Here is a 23,322-nt window from a genome sequence, read left to right as displayed (position 1 = left end):
AAATACCAGGGTATGATTTACTCATTAAAATCTAAAACTGCATTAATTTGATAATTGATAACATGTAGTAGCTCACAAGTGAGTAATATTGAAAAATAACACTTCTTACCTGCCAAAATAATCTTTGTAGGATGTAAACATCCATGTGAAAGGCAACATTAAAGATAATTATTGGAGTAAATAGACTGAAAAATAACTTTGGATCCATCCATTGTATGTCTTTTGCATATCGTTTTATCTAATAATATGAAAATAAGTAATTTTTCATTTATTTCATCAATTACATAGAATGCCTGCCAGTCATGTCTATTTTTAGCAAAGTAGAAAAATGTAATACAATTTAATACATTATAACATAGCTGTTGAATTTTCATAATTTTTATAAGAGTTAATGCTAATATAAATCTTTATAACCATTTTTTAAAAAGAACATATATATGAAGTACACAGAGACAGGTACTGGCGATTACATAAATATTCAGGAATAGAAGACAAATATAAAGAATCTAGTTAGAGGAACTATTAAGCACAAAAAATAATAAACAATAATATGAAAATACAGAAACTACAAGTATTAGTCATGCCTTATAGGAAATCTAAACGTTTTAGAATAAAAGAGATGAGGGCAGGAAAATAACTGCAGTTTTTAAAATAATTAATAGAGCCTGGCAAGCTACCCGTGCATATTGGATATGCCAAAAATAGTAACAATAAGTTTCTCAATGAGGATGTTACTGGTGTCCGCTCGAACAAATCGATGAGCAACAGGATGACAGTGATTTATCATAAAACATTTAGATGATACTTGCTAATCATGGACATTCTTTTTGTAATCATTAAGGAAATTGAGTTCCTAGTGTACTGAGTGGCAGCCCCGCATGTTGGAGATACTGGTTCCTGGGTAGTTGTGTTTCTTGATGTTTTGAGTAGAAGTATTGATGGTTTTTCTTCCAGACTCTCTTTTAACACGGCAAACCTTTTATTTTGCTCTATATTCTAAGGCTTATGTTTCTTCATTGTCCAATATATTCGTCTTCCTTTGCTTGCAACAGAGTAACTGAGAGTCCACACTGTGCATCATAAAATCCTAAAGTGCTCTAAACTCAGCTTTCTTCTTGAATGAAACCCAAAGTGTGTGCACATTCCACGTGGTCCACTTCCTATGGGAATGAGGACACATGGAATAGGTACAAAAATTGCTGATACTTTGACTCAAGTTATTTCTGTGAGTAATAAGCTCCTCTATGTCTGAGCAGATGTCCCATTTCTTTTGCCACACCATGAAACTGTCAATTCATATTCAGACTTAAAGGTAAGTAAAACCTTTGTTCTTGACATTTTATCTCTAGAATTTTTTTTTATTATTTGTTTTAGTTTGGGGGCCACACCCAGCAGTGCTGAGTGCTTACTCCTGGCTCTGCCCTCTGGGATCACTGCTTGCTGGACTTAGGGTGCTCGTGGGCTGCCAGATAGAAACCTGGAAGACCAAGCAAACAATGAACCTGCTGTACTATTCCTCAGCCCCTCTTCATCTAAACGTTCTGTTTGTTTGGTTTCTACAAAGAGTCAAGTTACAGATGTACTTAAAATTGATTTCCTGTTAAAATTATATGATTATAAAATCTGGTCATAATTAGTAAACTAGTAATCTACTTCTGATTCTTCATGAACATATTGTCATTTTTAAAAAATTACTGACTTTTTTATTTTGGAAATGAATCATTTTCAGGTAAGTTTTCATTCACACTCTGACTAGAGTAGATGTTGGCAAATTATGGTCTTAGGCCAAATCTATGTCAATATCTTTGTGTGTGTGTGTGTGTGTGTGTGTGAGAGAGAGACAGAGAGAGAGAGAAAGAGAGAGAGAGAGAGAGAGAGGGTGAGAGTTGTCTTATTGGAACACAGTCATGCCAATACCCTATATATTATCTATGGTTGTTTTGAACTATAATGGAAATGTTGATTATGACATACATCCTATGGTTTGCATACTTTATTTATTGGATGACCTTGTACAGAAAAAAGTTTGTTACCAATTCCTGATCCAGAAGACTTTTTAATATGTCAGTGGTGCATTATATATATTTTAAAGTAATTGTTTTCGCTCTTCCATTTCACTTCATCTGTTCCCAACTGCCTAGACCACATAGTTTTGCTGGCTCAGGTTCCTCGCTTCTAAGTTCAGATAGAAGTTTCAATTTTTATTTCTGGTAATATTCTAAATTAGACACTCTTGAAGATAAGCCTCTATACTATTAGGACCCTATATACCTTATTTTTCTCTTGTGACGTGGGGAGCAGCTGGGGCTTAGTTGACCCTTTGTGGGGCTCTGACTAAACCTAGATTGGTCGCATTCAAAGCAAGTGCCTTACTCTCTGTACTATTACTCCAGTTCCCATACAACTTTTGACAACTAAAGAAATTGATTTAATGACAGCATTTCTGTTATGAGAGATTTTTATGCAAGGCTTTAAGCCACTTTTGGCATCTATCTTTTTAAAGTTAAGTCTGTATTTAAACATCCTATGAGTCACACACTCTTAATAACTTTACAGGTATTCATTCTAAATTTTAGTTCTGATTTTAGACCTTGACTCTGATTTGAATGTCTGGATAAAAAGAATCTCAACTCTTTCATGCCTGTTGTCTTTTTCTATACATCCAATATGCTGTTACAAAAATTACAAGCATCTATCAACTGGCAGAGCAGTGAAGGAATCATTATTTTATAAGTTTTCTTAAGTTATAAGTTGAATAAACCTTAGATGCAAATAGTAGTATGAAGTTTATATAAATTTTATAAATTTAAAATAAATTTTCTTAAGTTACATACAAATTTTATGAGCCTTAGATGCAAATAATAATGTTTACAATACACACCTTGATATACGTGAAAGTTAATATTTCAAAACTGCATCCAGTTAAAAACAGTATTATTGGAATAGGAATTGGAAAGTCTTTCAAGTACAGGTTCAAAAATCCTGTAAAAAATATGTTTTTACTGAAAGGCAGTAAAATATCACATACAGAATTTTTAATATGGTATTACTTATATAATATTGATGACAATAAAACAATGTCCCACTCGACCCACTTCTTATACAAATGCAATTAAAATCCTACTTCTTACACTTAAGCTCAGAGAATCAATACAGAATTAATCAAAACAGAATTCCACTAGATTCCTGTTTTGTTTTTTCTATGATATTTCTCTTTTCCTTAGAATTTTTCGTACATACTGTCACAACCATTGACTCTTGGACCACTACTAATTTTTAGCAAATTTTGTTTGTGTAATGCATCAATGTTTTTTAGCAGTTTTTCAGTAATAGGTTAAAAATGGACTAGTGAAATAGTACAGGGTTTAGGTCACTTGCCTTGATCATCCCACACTCCACACCATATATGGTTTCCTACATACCACCAGGGGTCATTACTGATAAAAAAACTGGAAATGGCACCTAAGCAGGGCTGGAGGTGGCACCCAAAACAAAAGTAGAGGTTTAAAATAACTGAGATTTCATAAAATATTCTAACAGTTCTTCAAGAAAACAATAAGAACCAGTACAATAATTTGTCCAATAAGAAAAATTAACCAAATGTTATATACTAGGAGACCTATAATTAATATTTGATTTCATTTACCATTGTTATCATTGTCATTGTATCATTGTCATCAATCAATAAAATTGCTCATTGATTTGCTCGAGCAGGCACTAGTAATGTCTCCATTGTGAGACTTGTTGTTACTGTTTTTGGCATATCGACTATGCCATGGGTAGCGAGCCAGGCTCTGCCATGCGGGCGAGATACTCTCGGTAGTTTGCCAGGCTCTCTGAGAGGGGCAGAGGAACCGAACCCGGGTCAGCTGGGTGCAAGGCAAAGGCCCTACCCACTGTGTTATCGCTCCAGCCCTACCATTGTTATCAAGGTACAATAAGGGACATAAAACTGCTTCCTTGAACTTTCTATTTCATTGTAATACAAGAAAGCCAAATAATGTTATCAAAAATACCTTTGTTATATTTTGATTTCTTTTGAAATATTTTGAAATACTTTGATTTCTAAAGTTTTTATTTGCTCATGTACCTCTTAAAGATTTAAGGAGGTAAAATTTAAAGCAGGGAATGTTGCAGGAGGATAGGATGGCCCTGGTAATGAGTGTGGGGTAAATAATAAAACAAGAAAATGACAAATGCTGAGACCTAAAGTCTCAACATGAAAAACACATCCCATTGAGATGCAAATCAAGAGGTCCTTGGAGCAAACTGAGGCACCAAGTAATGAAGTGTGAACCTCTCTGAAAAGGACCAGCTGCAGGAGAATCTAAAGGGCTTCATAAGAATATGAAAGCACCATCAAGTCCAAGGCTTTCCCTGTGACAATGCCCAGATTAATTTGTCTGAATGCAGAGAACTCCTGGCCAAGAAATTTGGAGATATTGTTTACAACCTTCTCCCAACAGCCACTCTCTACTTTTCCCACAATGGAGAAGCCCATATTCTCTCTTGAACATATCTTTCTCTCTTTATTTCCCCCTACACTTCTTTATGTACATTTCTTTAAATAAAGACTGTTTTGTTAAGGGCCAAACTGATAGTATAGTCAGTAGGGTTCTTGTCTTGCGGCTGACTTGGATTCGATCCTCAGTCCTCCATATTTTACCCCAAGTCCACTAGGAGTGATCCCTGAGAACAAAGCCAGAGGTAAACCCTGGGCATAGCTGGATTTGGCCCCGAAACAAACAACAAAAAAAATCTGTTTTGCTTCACTAAAACCTAAACAAACCACTCGTTTTATTTTTTATCAGGTTGGTATAAATTATTATCTGTACAAAACCCACGGGGTACCTACCAAGTGGTTATGAAGTAATAATCATTAAGAACATCTATTGCTCTGAAAATATTTTCTTCCTGTGAAGAAAGAACTGGGACAAATCACTTTTAAACTTAATATTGATAAAGCAGACGGTAATGATCTGCTTATCTGTTTCAAAATATCTACCAACTGAGTATAGCTATGACCTGGCAAGATAGAAGGTATGAATCCACTAGAACTGAAGAACATAGATTAGACTCAACATGTCTTTTTCCATGGCAAGCTATTGTTTCATTTGTTTCGTTTTAAAATAGTGGGATGAATGGGATGAAGATAAATATTTAGGAACAAAATTTAATGCCTTATCCCTGCTTCTATTCTTGATCTAAATGGTGATATTTACTATATATGGCTATAGAATAAACTCAAGAAAGTAATACTTACCTCCAATTGTACAGACTGAAGACAACGTAAAAATTATTTCAGGAAGGCCCGGAGAAGGAATAAAAAGAAAACTCCATATGCTTTTATCTGACAGAGGAAACCCTGGATCAGCAGTGGTACTGGAATTCATCCTGTTATTTCACACAGTTCAAGTGAATTAAACTCTTTTATTCTAGGAACACTCACACAGGCAGGATCAAAGGCATTTAAGATTTTTCCTTTTGCTGGCCTTCTATGCATTTCTGGAAAGAAAAGTCTATGATTATTTCTAATGTTGTCTGTGGATGTGTAAAAATTTGAATCCTACCATTTTTAATGTTTTTAATTGAAATAAGATAGAAAAAGCACCAACACAAAGTGAGCAATAGTAGCCAATATTACCCTATGTTGTCTTACAATGCCAACCACTGTTTACACACTTTGCATCTATAAAACTATATGAAAGAAGAGTTTTTCCTCTAATTAGTTTTAAGCACTACAATGTGGTACAGATTAGTTAGCTTTAGGGATGGACAGCTGAGTGATTTGCTTATATAATCTTCTAGAGCATGCTTGACCAGATGGTTCAAACTGGGTGAAAACACTTTCATCTTTCATTGTTGTTCTGTATAAACAGGAATTAATGTACTATGGTTATATTCAATTATATACTGTTATATGAGTTATATTTTGAGTTGCTAATGAATTGTATTTTCTTGATTAGTTAGGTAGTATCCTCAAATATCAGGAAACTATTGAAACCTTAAGGATTTTGAACAGGAGTGTTGTTGCCTGTTCTATCCCTATTAAATCCTGAAAGACAAACAATGAAGATCTTGCCATTTTTTTCTCTTAAAAAATGGTCAATAGCTGCGGGCTGCCAATCCCACCAGTTTTCCTCATAGGTAAACTTTTAAATCAGGGGTTTTTAATTTGGTGTAATGAATTATTCCAGTTCTGCCTTTCTTGTTATACTTGTTAGCATATACATAAATTATGCATGTCTCTTTTATGATTATAAGAATATGAAAGTGCATTACATTAATAAACACTCATTGTGAAGTTAAAATTCTTTTCAAAGATAAATTGTACATAATACAGTCATGAAATGCCTCTTAGATGTTTATTTACAGGTTGCACTCATCATTATGTAATTCAATCTTACATTGTTTCTACCTTTGTTGTGTCACCAGCACCAGAAATCCTCATAAACAACATTTACAAACCTTGCATAATGTGTTTTGTGTATGTTTTCTAGATTATAATTTCTCTATGTATCTGCTAGGAATCACCAGGGTACTATAATGACAATGGGAGCTTGAGTGTTTTTCTGTTTTATTTTGGGGGAGGGCAAATCCAGTGGTGTTCAGAGCTTACTGCTGACTAACCACCTAGGAATCACTCCTGGTGGTGCTTGGGGAACCATATGGGGTGCTGGTGATGAACCCGGGTTAACTGTGTGCAAGGCAAATGCCTTATCGGCTGTACTATGATTCCTGCACATTGAGTGTTTTTCTGGTAGTTTCCAATTCACAGAAATCTGCTTTGCTGCCTGGGCTCACCTGCTTATTTTAGTGTAAAACTTAAAACTTAGTGTAAAAGTTAGTAATTATTGTATTTACATAATTCAAAGGCAAAATTGCTTGCTTTTTAATCTCAAACAAGCTTCTGTTATTTATTATGACATCATTTTTAGTTAATATGTACAACCTTTGTTACCTGGATTCCTAGGTATCTGATATTTATGGACAGTATATTAAATGGAGCTTTCTTCTTATTTTATTCACTTCGAATTTATCAATTACATTTGGAAACAGAACTGATTTTTTTTACTTATATCTTTAAAACCTATCTCTTTTCTAGAGAAGATAAAAACATATACCATGTTTATAGATCGGAAGAATTAACATTGTCAAAATGATCATCTTACCCAAAGCATTACATAGATTCTATGTGATTTCCATCAAAATTCCAATTATATTACTGAGGATTTACAACAAATCTTACTAAAGTTCATATGCAATAATAAAACTACCAAAATAGTCAAAGTTCTTTACATCGGGGGAATACGGAAGATACTGCATTAGAATTTGGGTCACATCAGCTGATCTTCAGGGGCTACTCCTGACTTTCTTCTACTCAGAGGTGACTCCTGGAAATGCTCAAGGAATTATCTAGGTAACTCCTGGAGATATTCAAGTGATCATCCACTTGATGGTCATCAGCCTGCAATACTAATCCAGTATTATTTCTTTAACCCTGCATTTCCTAAATTTACATTTCACTATAAAATTCTAGTAATCAAAGTGATATGGTGCTGGATTAAAGATACACTTTCAGAACAGAATTGAGAGTTCAGAGATAACCTTCAAATTTATGAAGTTATATATGACAAAGAAGTGGGTATGTGAAGTGGAGCAAGAAAAGCATCTTCATCAAATGGTGTTGGGAAAACTGTCAAATACATTGAAAATGAAATTGAAACTATATCTCTTACCACATACAAAAAGTAACTCAAGCTGGCATAAGAACCTAAAGATTAGAGGTCTTTACATAGCAAAATAAGCAGCACTGTAGCACTGTAGCACTGTCTTCCCGTTGCTCATCGATTTGCTCGAGCAGGCACCAACAACGTCTCCATTGTGAGACTTCTTGTTATTGTTTTTGGCGTATCGAATATGTCACGGGTAGCTTGCCAGGCTCTGCCGTGAAGATGGGATACTCTCGGTGGCTTGCCGGGCTCTCCGAGAGGGGCAGAGGAATTGAACCGAGGCTGGCTACGTAAAAGACAAACGCCCTAACCTCAAAACAAGCAGAAGTTAAAATAAAAAGGCATATTACTGGATGGGAGAAAATACTTTTATGCTATATATCAGACAAAGAACAAATATCCAAAATACATTTGGCACTGACAAAGCTTAACAATAAGAAAACCAGTAATGACATCATAAAACGGTAAGAGAACAGGAACTATTGTTCCACTAAGACACATCTCGGTGGCAAATAGGTGTATGAAAATGTTCACCACTATCATTAGGGAAGTATAGATCAAAGTTATAGAAGATACCATGTCAGGGGGCTGGACTGATAGCACAGCGGATAGGGCATTTGCCTTGCACTCGGCCAACCTGAGTTCGAATCCCAGCATCCCATATGGTCCCCTGAGCACCGCCAGGAGTAATTCCTGAGTGTAGAACCAGGAGTAACGCCTGTGCATTGCCGGGTGTGACCCAAAAAGCAAAAAAAAAAAAAAAAAAAGATACCATCTCACACCAGTGAGACTGAAATATACCTATCTACCTATCTAGACTAGAAACAACCAGTGTTGGTGGGAATGTGGCAAAAAAGGAAACCTTATTTACTGTTGGTAGAAAATGCCATTTATTTCATCCTCTAGGTAAAATAGTATAAAGAGTCCTCTAAAAAGTAAGAAAAAAAACCATACAACCCAACTTTTTCACTAATCCAAAACACAAAAATTTTAATTAAAAAATATATGCACACCTATGTTCATTTTACCACAAAGTCCATACCAGGATACAGAACCTACCCAAATGTTCAATGACAGATATGGAGATAAAAAAGAAAAGTTGCAGTTTATATACACAATTTAATACTATGTCATTGTTAAAAAGGATGAAACTTTACGTTTCATTGTGACATTGATGAAACTAGAAGGTATCATTCTAAGCCAAGGAAGTCAGAGGGAGAAGGCCAAATACCAGATGAATTCACTCATTGGTAACATATAGAGAAACAAAGTAAGGCAATAGACTATATAGAATGATGATAAACTCTTGGCTTTGGATTGCAAAACTTAGATTACCAAGCAGTGGAGAGGGGGAGTGGAATTAAAAAGTACACTAAAAGTAATATAAGGACACTGGTGAAGGATATTGTATACTTTGGTAATTTCAAAGTGAGTAACTGTGCACAACAAAGCCATAAACATGAATATTATTGTAAACTTATGACCTAAGTTATAATTTTAAAAATGAAAAAAGGGCCAGAGCTATATAAAGCAGGTAGGGCGTTTGCCTTGCATGCACCAACCAGGTTTGATTGATGGCTACCCAGAGGGTCCCCTGAGCACCGTCAGGTGTAATTCCTGATTAAAGAGCCAGGAGTAACCACAGAGCATCAGTGAATGAATGTGACCTCCAAACAGAAAACAAAACAAAATTCTAGTTATTATTCTGGAGTCAGGTTTGGCAAGAAAGATTATTAATGGTCTTCGGGCAAAGGCTACCAGAAACACATCTATAATTGCCCATTTTAATTTATTATTTGTTCCCATGGGAACATTCATCCTGAGACTTGTAGGGTTAACGGATACTGTGTGGAGTATGTCATCGCCTAATTGTTAGAAAGAGCCTGTTTATTAGCTCTGTTAACTGGATAGTTTTGGAGTAGATTTGAGGAAATGAAGCTTTTCTATGTAGTTTGGGTTCTATCAGAAAGCAAAGGCTGGAAATCTCATTATGTTTTATGTATAGGGAAAGAAGATTAGATGATAAAGCTGTATTGGGTACAAAAGCAGTCACTTGTAGGTGATTTGTAGGTGATACTATCAGTCATTTGTCGGTGATACTATACAAGAGAGGACATATCAGGTATTGTGTGGACTTTTTTAAATAACCTGTTTGTGTCTCACCTTATTATGGTCTCAAAGTGACCTCATCTGATATTGAAGTTCTGCGACAACATTTTTATCTGACAGAACAACATGGACTGGCAGTGAGTTTCAAGTCAGTTTATAGTAATACCATCATACCCATGAGTATGACAGCAGTACTCAAATGGTAGGAACTGCTTCTTCTATTTTCTCAATTTTTTTTACAAAGGATTTCAAATTCCTTAACCTCATTTTCATATTGCAAGATCTAGAGGTAGATCTGTTTTATTTTTTATTTTGGGCCAAAGGGGTTACTCCTGGCTCTGCACTCAGGAATTACTCCTCATGGTGCTCAGGGGACCAGATGGCATGACAGGAATAGAACTAGGTCAGCCTGGTACAAGGCGAATGCCCTACCCACTGTACCATCATTCCAACCTATAAAGGTGGATTGGAGCAGAGAAAGTTCTGCATCATTCTCTAAGACAAATTATCAAGTTTATTTATACATTGGACTGTAGTTGTCTGGGAAGCACTCGCGGAGGTTAAATGAATGGATCCGAATTGCAATCTGGGTGTTAGAAACTTCAAAAGCTTCCCAGTGATTTTCCAAGAAGGTGCAATTTGGAAGCTTTGCTCAAGAGATCCATGTCATTAGAAAAGACCAGTTGGATGATTGTTGATATTTGCTCCTAGTTAACACCAAAATATTTAGGAAAATATTGACATATTACCTACTAAGTTGTCTACTCTTACTCAAAGACTAAAATTTCTGGGGCAAATAGGATTGACTCAAAACAAAAATAATTTTATGACCCTACAGTCGTACAATGCTAGGAGCTCAGAATTCAATATTGTTGGCCTATTGTTTTCCAAATGGAAAATCTGGGTGCATGTTGCCATAGCATTTTCCCCATTTCTAAAATTATTTGTTTGAAAACTTTAACGTGCTAAAATGTAAAATCCTAACTATATGCTTTAAAATGTAATGTATATTCAGAAAAACTTGAAATTACCCAATTCTTAATGATCCTTAAAAAGTCCTACTAAATAATTTACTCCACCAGAAAATCTTTATCACTTTGAATTCACTGCATTCTGTAGGGATTAAATGACAAAAGTATCCTAAAGAGGGCACTGTGATGTCCCAGTGACCTTTAGCTGCAAAGCTCTAGCTAAGTCGTTTATGAAAGACAAAAACAACGGAGGTTATTCAGAAACTTTCTTAACCACACAAAATTGTGATGATCTGTTTTTTTATCGGACTTTGAGGTGATTGCTCTCCTAATACTTCACGCAGAATTAGCACCTCCTCCTTCTCCAAGGAGTTCCATACACTTGAAGAAGTGATTCAAGGTATCACTGTGCTTTCCTTTCTCATTCTCATTTAGGTAAAGAGGAACAAATTTGAATCCAGTGAATGTTTCTGTAAATTTGATTTAGGAAAAGTAACTGGAGGAGGGGCAGAAATTCAAACAGAGGCTGATTAATCTTTGAGCAAGTCCCTAATGGGTGCCATAGGAAACCCACAAGAAAGCGCCAAGGAGGAATGATTAAATGACACACTCACTGAAATACTGAGTGAGCATGTGTTCCTGTTCAGGAGAGGATAAAAGTACCTGCAGGGATGGACAATCTGAAGAGAAAATAGGGGAAGGCTCACCAACAGCATCTCTGGAGAAGCGTCTGTGGTATGCAAATCAGAAGAGAAGGCTCGCTATTTCTTTTACCCTAGAATGGCCGAAGCCAACTGCAACCCAGATGACAGTTATTTCGCCGAGCCCCGCCCTGTCTCTGCACCCATTGGCTCAGGTTGACCTCCCCCTGACTTGATTGGCTAATGGTGTACAGTACTAGAGGATGCTTATAGTAGTGTTGTTCCTGCGCCCTTAAGGCACTCTTTAAAAAGTGGATTTATAGTGAAATATACATGGACATTGCTTTTCCGGAAATCATTTAATATGTAAGTTTTCTGTATAAAATAGGATAGCAGGTTCTTTGAAATTTGAAAACAAAAGTGGTCTGTCAAACAATTAATTTTTGTGTCAATTATTAATTTATTAAAAAATTATTTATTGTGTCAAATGGCTACTCTGTGGCGTAAGGGGAATGAAATTGAGAGAGGCAAGATTGACTTTCTTCTTTGAGTGTTATATGGGGAGAGGGGAGTTCTTCCAAGCAGTGCTCAAAGAATCTGGGTACCAATCCTGTGAGTACACGGCCGATGGAGCAAAACCACTCAATTCTAGGGCCTGAGAAAGTGGTGCACTTGGATCGTAGGATGCCTGGGACAGCTGGACCACCCTTGTCCTGGGACTCCAGGGCTATTCCCAGTGATGCTTGTGGGGACAAACCAGCGACAAGCACATGCAAGATATGTATCCTAACCTCTGTCCTATTTCACTGGTTCCTGTAGTTATATGCTGTTGAGAAAAACATTGACTTTTATTTTAACGTTACCTTTAAAATTTATTTTTGTTCTCTCTCCTTTCTTACTCTGTTCCCATTTAATACTCCAACATGGCTATAAGTAATAGGGAATAGTTGTATTTTTTCCTTTAATTTGGATGGGTTCTTAAGAAGGCAATCATAATTAGTTCTTATAACATCTGCTCTGAGACATTTTATTTTAATGTTAATATTTTATTAGTTCAAATAGTTATTTTAGGGAATATGAAAGAAAGAACATAGGGAATATGAAAGAGATAACATAAAGAAAAAAGAATAACTAATCTGAAGACTCCAGAATGGAATATATAAGAAATTTTCTTTAGCCCATTATTTGCCTTTTGAAATTTAAATCATAGTTTTACATTATTCAGTTATTAAGTTAAAAATTTTATATATAACTTACAGATGCTGTTTGGATTTTTTTCTTTTTTAAGAAGTCACTATTTTGTGATTAAGAGTAAATATAGGAGACATATTTACTTCTAATTTATTTTGAAATTTGAGGTAAGTCTATAAGACTGAAAGCTTTAGGGCTACAATTTTATACCTCTTCAAAAGCATGTTACCACACCACATTTTTTTTTTTTAGGGTATTTTAACTTTTTATTTTTATTTTTATTTTTTTTTAATAATTTATTTATTTTTAATTAGAGAATCACCGTGAGGGTACAGTTACAGATTTATACACTTTTGTGCTTATACTTCCCTCATACAAAGTTCGGGAACCCATCCCTTCACCAGTGCCCATTCTCCACCACCCGTAAACCCGGCGTCCCTCCCACCCTCCCCACTCCCATCTCCCCCCCACCGCACCCTGCCACTGTGGCAGGGCATTCCCTTCTGTTCTCTCTCTCTAATTAGCTGTTGTACCACACCACATTTACCAATATTCTTCCACCACCATTCATTGAAGAACTTTCACATTATTGATCATTTCATATCACCCTCTTTGGTCACTTTATCCAAGTGTTTGTTTTAATTTGACTTTGTTTGTTTGCTTTATTTCTCTCTTCTCCCTCCCTAATGAAAAACATCATCATTATTCATCTTTATTCTTTGATTTATTTAGCTTGTCATGACCCTGAGGACTCCTGCACCTCCACCCCCACACACATGCCAACTTCATTCATGTTGCAGCAAAAGGCAATTTAATACCTCTTATTAGAATAGAATAATATTCTATTAACTTTATTTGTAACCGAATAGTATTCTATTATGATATATGCCTCACTTTTATTCTTCTATATATCAATGGGCACTTGGACTCTTTCCACATATTGACTAGTGTAAATAGTGTTGTAGTATAGGTAGGTACTAATGTATTTTTTGTCTTGGTTTGTATACATGTGTGTTCTTCAAATATTTGAGTGGAATTGTTGGATATTACACACACACATACACACACACAAGTAAAGGTCCACTTCTAGATATGCTGGGCAACCTGAGTTTGACTCCTGGTGATATTTAACTTGAGGTTGTGGCCTGATGGTTCAGTGGTTGGGCTTGTTACGCTATTTTGAGCTGACAATGCACAGCAGACACAAAGGCTATGCCTGTTGGTGTTGAAGTGGGGGCATACACTGCTGAAAATGAAATGATTTTTTGTTTTCTATGACCTAATGTCAGTGGTTAAACAAATAGGGAAAGTTAAATAAATGCAACTGCATCAAGTTAAGAGACTTTTGCATTGTAAAAGAAAATCTAATTAGAATAAAAAAAGACACCCCACATAGTAGGAGGAAATATTTTCTCACCACTATTTGACAAAGGGTGAATACTCAAGACAGTAAATTACTTGCACAACTTAACCACAGCAGTGAAAACAAGCTTTATTAAAATGTGGGGAAGGAATGAGAGGAAATGAGCAAATACTTTCTTAAAGAAGATGTACAGATGGGCAACAGTTATATGGGGGTGGAAATGATCTTATCATTTATCAGGGAAATGAAAAGCCACAAGCTCTTATAATTGGTGGAACATAAAGCTGGAGGAGACATCAAAGAGGCACTGTTATTTCTTGTTGATCAGAGTATGCTGAGGCTGGTCAAGGGAAGGTCTGCAGTTTTCTTGCTAGAGGGCTACTATTGGCCTCACCTGGCAACAGGAGACCCCAGGTTTTCAGCTGAAGTCTGAATGGCAGCAGGATGGAGAAACTGGTGAGCATTGCTGCAAGAGGAGGAGGACATAGGGGGGTGATAACATACTGTCGGACTCCATGTACTGGTAAACTCTTAAGTAGAGAGGGATCCTGTGCATCTGAATGTATCGTGGGTCTGGTCAGAAGTCTGGTCCCCAGGATCTCTGCAGTATTTTCTTCTTGTTGCTTAGCCCTTGCTGAGAAGAGTCATTTTTGCCTTTCAAGAGATGACTATCACATGGTCTTTCAATCGTTTTGATCTTTGTCCAAAAGCCCTAGAGAAGAACAGCCAGGCAAGACCTTGGAGACTATTTTCAGGAGGTCACTATTTTTCTGGTGGAAAAGAACTAGGAAGGAATGCATGCACCCTCACTGGGGAGCTGCAAGTGCTTTGTGACACTTCCAAATGCTGGGTTGCAGATGTAGCAGTCAAGGCTCACTGTCCATGGGAGCATCCCCTCTCTCCTTCACACTCCAGGACCCCTTCTTCCACTCTCTGGGTTCTTATCTTGGAGAGCCATAAAGGATCTGAACATCAGTGCTAATAAAAGTGAAGGTATCAAAGATAAACAGATTCTGTACTTACTCAGGGCCTATTAACATGGCCCAAATCATAAATTAATTAATAATAAAATAATACCCATTAATTAAATTTTGAAAAACTGAGTAATGTCTAAAGGTAATATTAATATGTTTTATTGGTGAGATTATACATCTATTGATATTAATATAATTTAACAATCTCTATATTATAGCCAAATATAAGATTTTATTTTTTCTTATAGATGTCTTCAAATTTATGTTCCTCTATCTGTATATATATATGTGTACTTGTGTGTGTTGTGCGTGCATATACACACATATACACACACAACACACATATGTATATATATGTTGATACATACCATATATTCTTTATCCAACTTGTCTTTGGGTTGTTTCCAAATCCTGGATAATGTAAATAATGCAGTCATGAACAAAGATTTGTCTATATGTTTTTAAAATTGTTTCATCATTTGTGATGGGGGTAGAAATTGTGTAGTGGAATTCCTAGTCTGTATTATAGAGCCATTAATTTTTTAGAGTTAAATCTCCATAGCATTTTCTATAGAGACTAAAGGAATTTACAGTGTCACTAACAGTACATGAGAATTCCTATTATTTCATAAACCTACCAGCACTTGCTGATTCTGATTTTATTGATACATGTCATTCTGACAGGTGAAAGGTTAGAGCTTACTGTCATTTTGATTTATATTTTCCTCATAATGTCATGTGCACTTGGACAATAGACATTTGTCCATTATCATGAAGTATAGTTTCTGAACACCTATTCCCTTGGGCTGCCATCTTTCATAACTGTGTTTTATGAATTATTTATGTATGAATTATAATATGAGTAATAATTATATATGAGTTATTTATATATCTTTGATATTAACACCCCTTTCAGATGCATGGTGTGAACAGTTTCTCCTATTCAGCTGGATATTTTTGTAATAATACCTTTTACATATGCAGAAATTGTTTTGTTTGATGTCATCTCATAATTTTTTGTTTCTGTTTTTCAGAAACACACAGAAATCACAGAACTCAAAGAAATTAATATAATGAGCCACTTTGAATCTATAATTGCTTTTATGGTTTTGGGTTAAACATTAAAGTCTAATTCATTTTGAAGTAAAGTTATACATACTATGAGATAGTGATTCGATTTCATTCTTTTTCATGTGGCCATACAGTGTTTACAGTGGCATTTATTAAGGGATACTAAGGGATTCTTTTTAAATTATATACCTTTGGCACTTTTTTCCCCAAAATTAACTGTGTAGTAGTGGCATCAATGTCAAGTGTTATTATAATTGCCTGCCAGAGAGTATAACATTTTGGAGACCAATGTGACATCAGGAGGATTTGTGCTTGCAAGCACCTGGCATCAGATGTAATGCTCTATACAAAATGCTATGGAGGTTTAATTTATCACAAAAATTCAAGTGTGTTGGAGCAAAGTCTAGGACATGAGATGGAAAGTGTCTATTAAAGTCAGAAATGCAAAGTATAAGTGGGACTGATGGTTCTTCCAACCAATAGTATTATAATCTGCAAGTTTACCACTCAGGTAGGAAAGAGGGTTAAAATCATTCACAAACAAACATGGGCTGATGGTATTATTTGTCCCTAGTCTATCTCTCAGGAAATTCAAAAGGTCTTCAATAAAAAGCAAGGAAACTTTATTCAAAAGCAGGAAGGTGTATATTCAAATCACAAAACTTAAAAGATAGAATTTAAAGAAACTCAGAGTTTAAGTTTTAGACCTGCTTTAAATCTGAAAGGGGAAATTGGTTTAGAACTTCATATGTAAATGACATGGGAACTTGAAAAAAAAAACCTTTAGAAAACAGTTTGTATGTAATCAAAGTAAAGAGAAAGTAAAGTGAAATTTATCAGCTACACAGGCGGGGTGGGGGGTTGAGGGGTGGGGCTGGGGGGGAGGTTTACCGTGGTTCTTGGTGGTGGAATATGTGCACTGGTGAAGGGATGGGTGTTTGAGCATTGTGTAACTGAGACTTAAGCCTGAAAGCTTTGTAACTTTCCACATGGTGATTCAATTAAAAAAAAGAAAAGAAATGATACAGATAACATTAAACATAAATTTAAAATGAAAAAATAATAAATGCATGTCTTCAGTTATGAAAAAAATAAAACAGTAAGGAGAGGCAAATGGAAGCAGATCACAACATAAAGGGACATATTGTAACATAAGTGTAGATAATAAAGAAAACCAAAGCTGTAATGTCAATGGAAAAAAAACCCCAAAGAAATAGCAACTCCCCTCTCCCCACCTTTACCAATCCCAACAATGTCTCTGAAAGTCGATGGTCTGATCTCCATTATAAAATGGAACAGAAATACTGGAGGAATCAGGTACCAAAATTCATTTTTCTGCTGCTTGCAAGAGACATACTTCAATTCTTATGATAAATACCCACTAAAAGTGAAAGTTTGGGAAGTAATCAAATAGAAAAATAGCAAACTGAAATCAATCAAGGAAGATCATACTAAATAGACTTCCATCTAAATGGGTAATTAAGGGTAGAAGTGGTTATTAAAAATTACTTAATTTTAAATAGATTAATATAAGTTAACTCTTATTAACATATACACCTCGTAAAGCTATAGCAGTTTATAAAGCAACTCCTAATAGAACTTATGAGAGTCACTGAGAATAACACAATAGTACAGGGAGACTGTTAAGCTCCACGCTAGTCACTGGATGGGTCAACCAGATAAAATATCAATAAGAAAACATGAGTCCAAACTGAGAAATTGAAATGAGATAAATCGACATGTATAGGACCCTCCATGCCCCCGAGTCAAATCCAGATTCATCCCCATTCCTCATGAAGACCCAATCTAGGATAAACCATGTTCTGGTATAAAAAAATGAGTGCTCAGAAAGTCATGAAAATGGAAACTGTATTGTTTCTTTTCAGATCATACTGCCATAGAAGTGGTAATAACCATGAAAAGAAACATTGGGTCAAAGAAAAATTTAAAGAAGAACTAAAATTTCTTCAAAATGAACAAGAAAGTTGACCAAAATCTATGGGGCATATCAAAAGTAGTACTAAGAGCAGAACAAGGCAGGATTACTTCCCAAAATAAGAAGAATCTCAAATAGATATGCTAAGCTAAATCTTGAAAACTATAAAAAAGAACAATAAATGAATTCCAAAATAAATAGAAGAAAATGCTAAAGGCATCTTCTCCCCAACAATGTTGGAAACCTGGAGTGATAGCACAGTGGGGAGGGCCTTTGCCTTGCATGTGGCTGACCTGAGTTCGATTCCTCTGCCCCTCTCGGAGAGCCCAGCAAGCTACTGAGAGTATTCTGCCCGCACACCAGAGCCTGGCAAGCTACCCATGGCATATTCAATATGCCAAAAACAGTAACAGCAAGTTTCACAATGGAGACATTACTGGTGCCCACTCAAACAAATAGATGAGCAACTGGATGGCAGTGACAGAATATTGGAAAGCTACACCAGCCTGAAGGTGTGAGGGCACTTGGGACAGAAGATCCATCTCACAAATTCTGGAAAACCTTTGAAATATAGAATTCCTGGCCAGATGTGGTAATAGCTCCCAGAGAGTAGAGGTGGTTGGACCCTCTGGAAGGAGAGGAACAAAGGTCTTTTTTCCACCACTGGAACAAAGGCCATGCAAAGAATGTCAAAAGACCATCAACTGCTGCAAGCTCTCCCCCTTGGGACCACCCTGGCACTGGACTGGGGGTGGGAAGAGTAGGAGGGAAGGCACTTTGAGAAAACTGTGTATAAGCTAACTAGCTAACTTGGCAGAGGAAAAGGTGCTTCTTTTGCCCTCAACTGCCTGACATGAGGACCTTTTACTTTAAGGCACGTCTCACCATTCTGAAGAAAAGGCAGGCATATCCCAGTCTGAGTGAGTACTTGGTTTTTGGTCTTTTTCACTTTGGAGGAGCCCATTTTCTCTCTTGAGCAAGGATCTTTATGTTTTACTTCATTATTACCTGAAATTCTTTTCTGCAAGGGAAGATGATGAACCTGGAAAGCCTTGGTAAAATGTAGGACTGACTTCCTTTTCCTGCAAAGAGCAATTTTTGCAGTTTCTCGAGAAATCAGGTGTTAGGGAGCATTATTCACACTGGGCAGAACAAGTGGAACCCAGATGCAATTTGGTGAGATGTTTAGTTTGTACCATGCAGATGCTCATTGATTTCAGTGGGCCCCACAGGTGGTTTATGTGAAGCGGGGAGAAAGATGGTCACTTTGTCCCCAGTAGGTTACTAGGTTCTTGTCTCGCCTCACAGAAAAGGATTTCAGGATTAGACAAGCAGTGAGGTAAGACAGATTTTATTTGAAGGTTTTGAAGGGAAGAAGAAAGAGAAAATGGGAGAGAGTGGAGAGTAACATGCTCAAGAGAGAAACTGGGCTTCTCCAAGGGCGGAGAGAGCCCTTACACACATCCCAGCATTAGACATTGTTAGGACCCACTTAGCCAGAGAACTGTCATGACAGGCTCTGAGAGACTTAGGCCTCTTCTAGGAACAAGAAAAGCAGAAAAACCGGATGCTTCTGTCAAAGATTACATCCTCGGAATGAGATTAGATCTCCTGAATATAACTGTCAGGAAGGTGGGATGGATAGGTAGGTGATAGATGGATACCACTTGGTAGGTGATAGAAATTGCTGAGTAATGCTTACTTGTCAAAATAAAAGTATAAGAACTTGCGGAACCTAGTGTTTGAGGTCCTTCCTTGTTGAAGCCCGCTACAACAGGCGGATACTTGGAAGCAATAAACCTCGCTATGTGATTTGCATTATCGGCTCTGTTCTCTGTCCTTGAGGGGTGGTCAACTCCATACTCTAACAACATGAAAGCATGAAAGTACACATCTCAAGAGGGGAGATGCAGGCGACACATGTGCTCGGCCATGTGAGCACTTGAAGCGCAGCTAGCTCACCATTTACCACCCTGGTCATAAAAAGCAGCTAGCCCCCCATCTCTCACCCTGGTCGTTAATCAGATAATTGGCTAAAAGTACCATTTGGTGAGAGGCAGCTCTGGTCATGAAGGATTCTGAACAGGATAATTGGCTGAAAAGTACCATTTGGTGTTTACACAGACGTGGAGCTGGAGGGTTTGGAGTCAACACACCCGTATCTTGTATCCTGTGTCTGACTGCTATGATGCTTTCTTGATGTATGGGAATGTTTCCTTGAAGTACTTTTGTGTGCCTTAGTTCGCTTTCGAAATGTTTTAAGTTATTTCTGCCTTTGGAAGTTTTTTGTTTGTTTGTTTTTCTCTTTGAGCTTGCTCCTGAGGCCTGCATGCCCAGGATGGCTATATAAACCCTTGGCTGTAAGCCCTCTGGGTCGAGCTCTAACCCGCTGAGTCAGGACATCTCAGCGCCAGCTAGCTGGAATAATAAATCTGGCTGTGTGATTTGCATTCCCGGCTGGACTCTGTCCTTCTGAATTCTGAGGGGTGATCTCCAGTCCCCAAAGGCACAAGCCACACGGGGGCTTGAGCAGCAGATGCGCATCCTTCTTCTGTTCAAGGTGGTTTTTACAGAGATTTTCCAACCTGCCCATATGTGGGGCTTCTATCTAGGTAAGAGTTCATTGCCTAAGGGTGCTAGGCGGGCCCACTGGGGATGGGATATACAGGCTGAAAATAGACTATAGACTGAACAAGATGCCTACTTAATACCTCTGTAGCAAACCACAACACCCAAAGAGAGAGAGCGAGCAAATGGGAATGCCCTGCCACAGAGGCAGGGTGGGGTGTAGGGGACAGGGTGGGGGTGGTGGGAGGGATGCTGAGACCATTGGTGGTGGAAAATGGGCACTGGTGCAGGGATGGGCACTCGATCATCGTATGACTGAAACGTAAGCATGAAAACCTGTAAATTGGTAACTTTGTCTCACGGTGATTCACTAATAAAATAAAATTTAAAAAAGTTCATTGCCTAACGAGTCTACAAGGTGGGGTAGGGTTGGGAGTGTGATGGCCTATTTTGAAATTTCTTTCTTGGCCTTTTGTTTCTGCAAGAGCTTCTCTGGTTCTTTTGCTGGCTCCAGGTGAGGGTCTTATCAGGCCTTTGTTCCTGTTTTCTGCCAGGTTGGCCTTTGCAACTTCAGGGCTATTACTTTCTGGGAAATTTCCTTCCATTGCCTTGAGAGGGACCTTCCCTCTCTGCCTGCCTGCCTATATCTATCATGGCAGACTGTTCTCTGCTAAATTTTCCTAGGTACCACTTGATGGTGGAATTTGCTAAAGGGGGGCAATGAACTCCCTTTTAGAGGCTACAGCCTCTCTCCTCAGTGCCTCAGATAAGCCACCCAAGGAGCCCTACCCCTTCTGGTCACAGTCACTTATCCCCCAGAAACATTAATAAAAAAAAGAAAATTGTAGACTGATATCGTCAATGAACATTGTTGCAAAGTACCCAAAATCTAAGTTAACCAAATTCAAAAATATATCAAAATTATTCCCATACTTTTTAGGATTACTCCGATTACATCAAGAAATACTTGTTAGAAAGGAAATCCATTTAAATCTCCATTTAGGTTCTCCTATCCATTTAAGTTATTCTATCCAAACTGTTGGGACAATGAGTAGTTGTATAATCAGAAGTCAGAATAAACCTCCACTGTGCATGAGGTAAGTGAACAAGGTAGAAGATGGTAGAAGATGGTATCCCCAATAACTGCCCACAAGCCATTTAAGTGAGATGAATTTTCTTGCTCATGTGAAAAAAGGATGCTTGATTTTTAATTTTTTAAAATTATTATTTATTTAATTTTTTTTTATTGAATCACCATGAGATACACAGTTAGAGAGCTGTTCATGGTTGGGTTTCAGTCATACAACATTTCAACACCTGTTCCAACTGGTATATATTTCCCACTATTAATGTTCCAAATTTCCCTCTCACAACCCCACTCCCCACCCCCAACCACTACCAGCCTGCCTCTATGGCAAGAACTTTTCTTCTTTCTCTCTCTCCTTTTGGGCATTTTGGTTTTCAAAACAGGTCCTGAGAGGTTATGTTTGTTCCCTTGCCTATTCTCAGGACACAGTTCTGATCCAGAGTGATCATTTCCAACTATCACTATCATAGTGGCTCTTCTCTATCCCATCTGCCTTCTCCCCCAGCACTTGAGGCAGGCTTCCATGTAGGTTGTAGAATCAGAGAGACTCGATTAACCACCTTGTTCCGTGTACTTTATGTCAAGGTGAACCCAACAGTTGGTCAGCTGAATGTTCTCTGGTCAGAGAGCAGCAGCAACCAAGAAGACATTTTTCTCTTTTAGATCACTTAATTTGGATGGATGTGACTCAAGCACTTTCAGTTTGATTAAAGAATATTCCTGCAGTCCAACATCCTCTCCTGTTTTTCTATTATGATCCATACAAGACTGTTCATATTTTTTAGAGAGAAGATGGTATACCATTTCCCAAATGGAATTGTTTCTTTCTCATAATGTTAAAAACTGCCACATGACAAATGACTCATAGTAAGGATTAACATCAGTGATGATGAAGAAGCGATGCTAGTCTACCTTCAAACCCATTCTCTTCAAATCCTGAATAGCCAGTGGTGGGGAAAAAATCAAGTCAATGCTATACTTTAGAAAGCTTGACTATCTTTTCATCAGGCAGTCTCAGGGATTTCAGAATGCACCACTGATATTTGGAAAACTCAACTTTAGTCACAGCCTTACTCTTTCTCCCTTTAACTTTGTCCTTAATTAGCTTATCTTCTGCTTTAACGTGGATTTCTTCCTTTTCCTCCTCATCTTCTGGAAAATCAGGGCAGCAAACACAGAGTTCTAGTTCTCTTTTCAATTTGTCAGCACATGACATTAATGGGCATTGTCCATTGGCATTCCAAAGGGAAACAGACAACTTTTCCCTTTCAGTCTCTAGTACTGTTTTGCAAACTGACATTGGGATAGAGGAAATATGTATCCCAAATGAAGCTGCTGTTTCATGTATAGATATGGGAAGGTTACAAAGCACTTGCCCTTGCCAGCCTGCTTCTCTAATATGCATGCACTGACCTCAAATCCTTTCTCTACATCCCATTTTTGTTGGATTTCTTTATCAATCTTCTTCAAAAAATCCACACTGGGTGTTTCTTTTCTTTCCCACTACCCAGCTGCTGCGGCCAACCCACTAGAGTGAGCTCAGTGACCCCGCTTCAGAGTAATGGTTACAGCCTTTCCCCACCCTTTCAAGACAAAGAGACCTTCAAGATTGGATGATAAAGCATATCCTTCATATCTCAAACTGAATTTGAAGCAATCAAGGAAGTCCCAAATATAG

The 23,322-nt window shown here is 37.3% G+C and overlaps 1 protein-coding gene across 1 annotated transcript in view; it reads right to left on the bottom strand.

The window, feature by feature from the left end:
- SLC9C1 (solute carrier family 9 member C1) overlaps nucleotides 1–22,944 on the bottom strand; it is a 108,707-nt gene extending 85,763 nt beyond the window's left edge. The window contains exons 1-6 of the mRNA XM_055124511.1: nucleotides 22,624–22,944; nucleotides 18,998–19,071; nucleotides 14,403–14,474; nucleotides 5,264–5,394; nucleotides 2,882–2,982; nucleotides 110–238 (exon numbers count right to left, since the gene is read on the bottom strand). Of these exons, the coding sequence (XP_054980486.1) occupies nucleotides 110–238; nucleotides 2,882–2,982; nucleotides 5,264–5,394; nucleotides 14,403–14,474; nucleotides 18,998–19,071; nucleotides 22,624–22,944 (828 nt within the window). The remainder of the gene's footprint in view (nucleotides 1–109; nucleotides 239–2,881; nucleotides 2,983–5,263; nucleotides 5,395–14,402; nucleotides 14,475–18,997; nucleotides 19,072–22,623) is intronic.
- Between the last annotated feature and the right edge of the window lie 378 nt (nucleotides 22,945–23,322).

Source organism: Sorex araneus, chromosome 2 (genome assembly GCF_027595985.1).
Source record: "Sorex araneus isolate mSorAra2 chromosome 2, mSorAra2.pri, whole genome shotgun sequence".
Lineage (NCBI taxonomy): Eukaryota > Metazoa > Chordata > Mammalia > Eulipotyphla > Soricidae > Sorex > Sorex araneus.
This window is presented reverse-complemented; position numbering and strand designations above follow the sequence as displayed.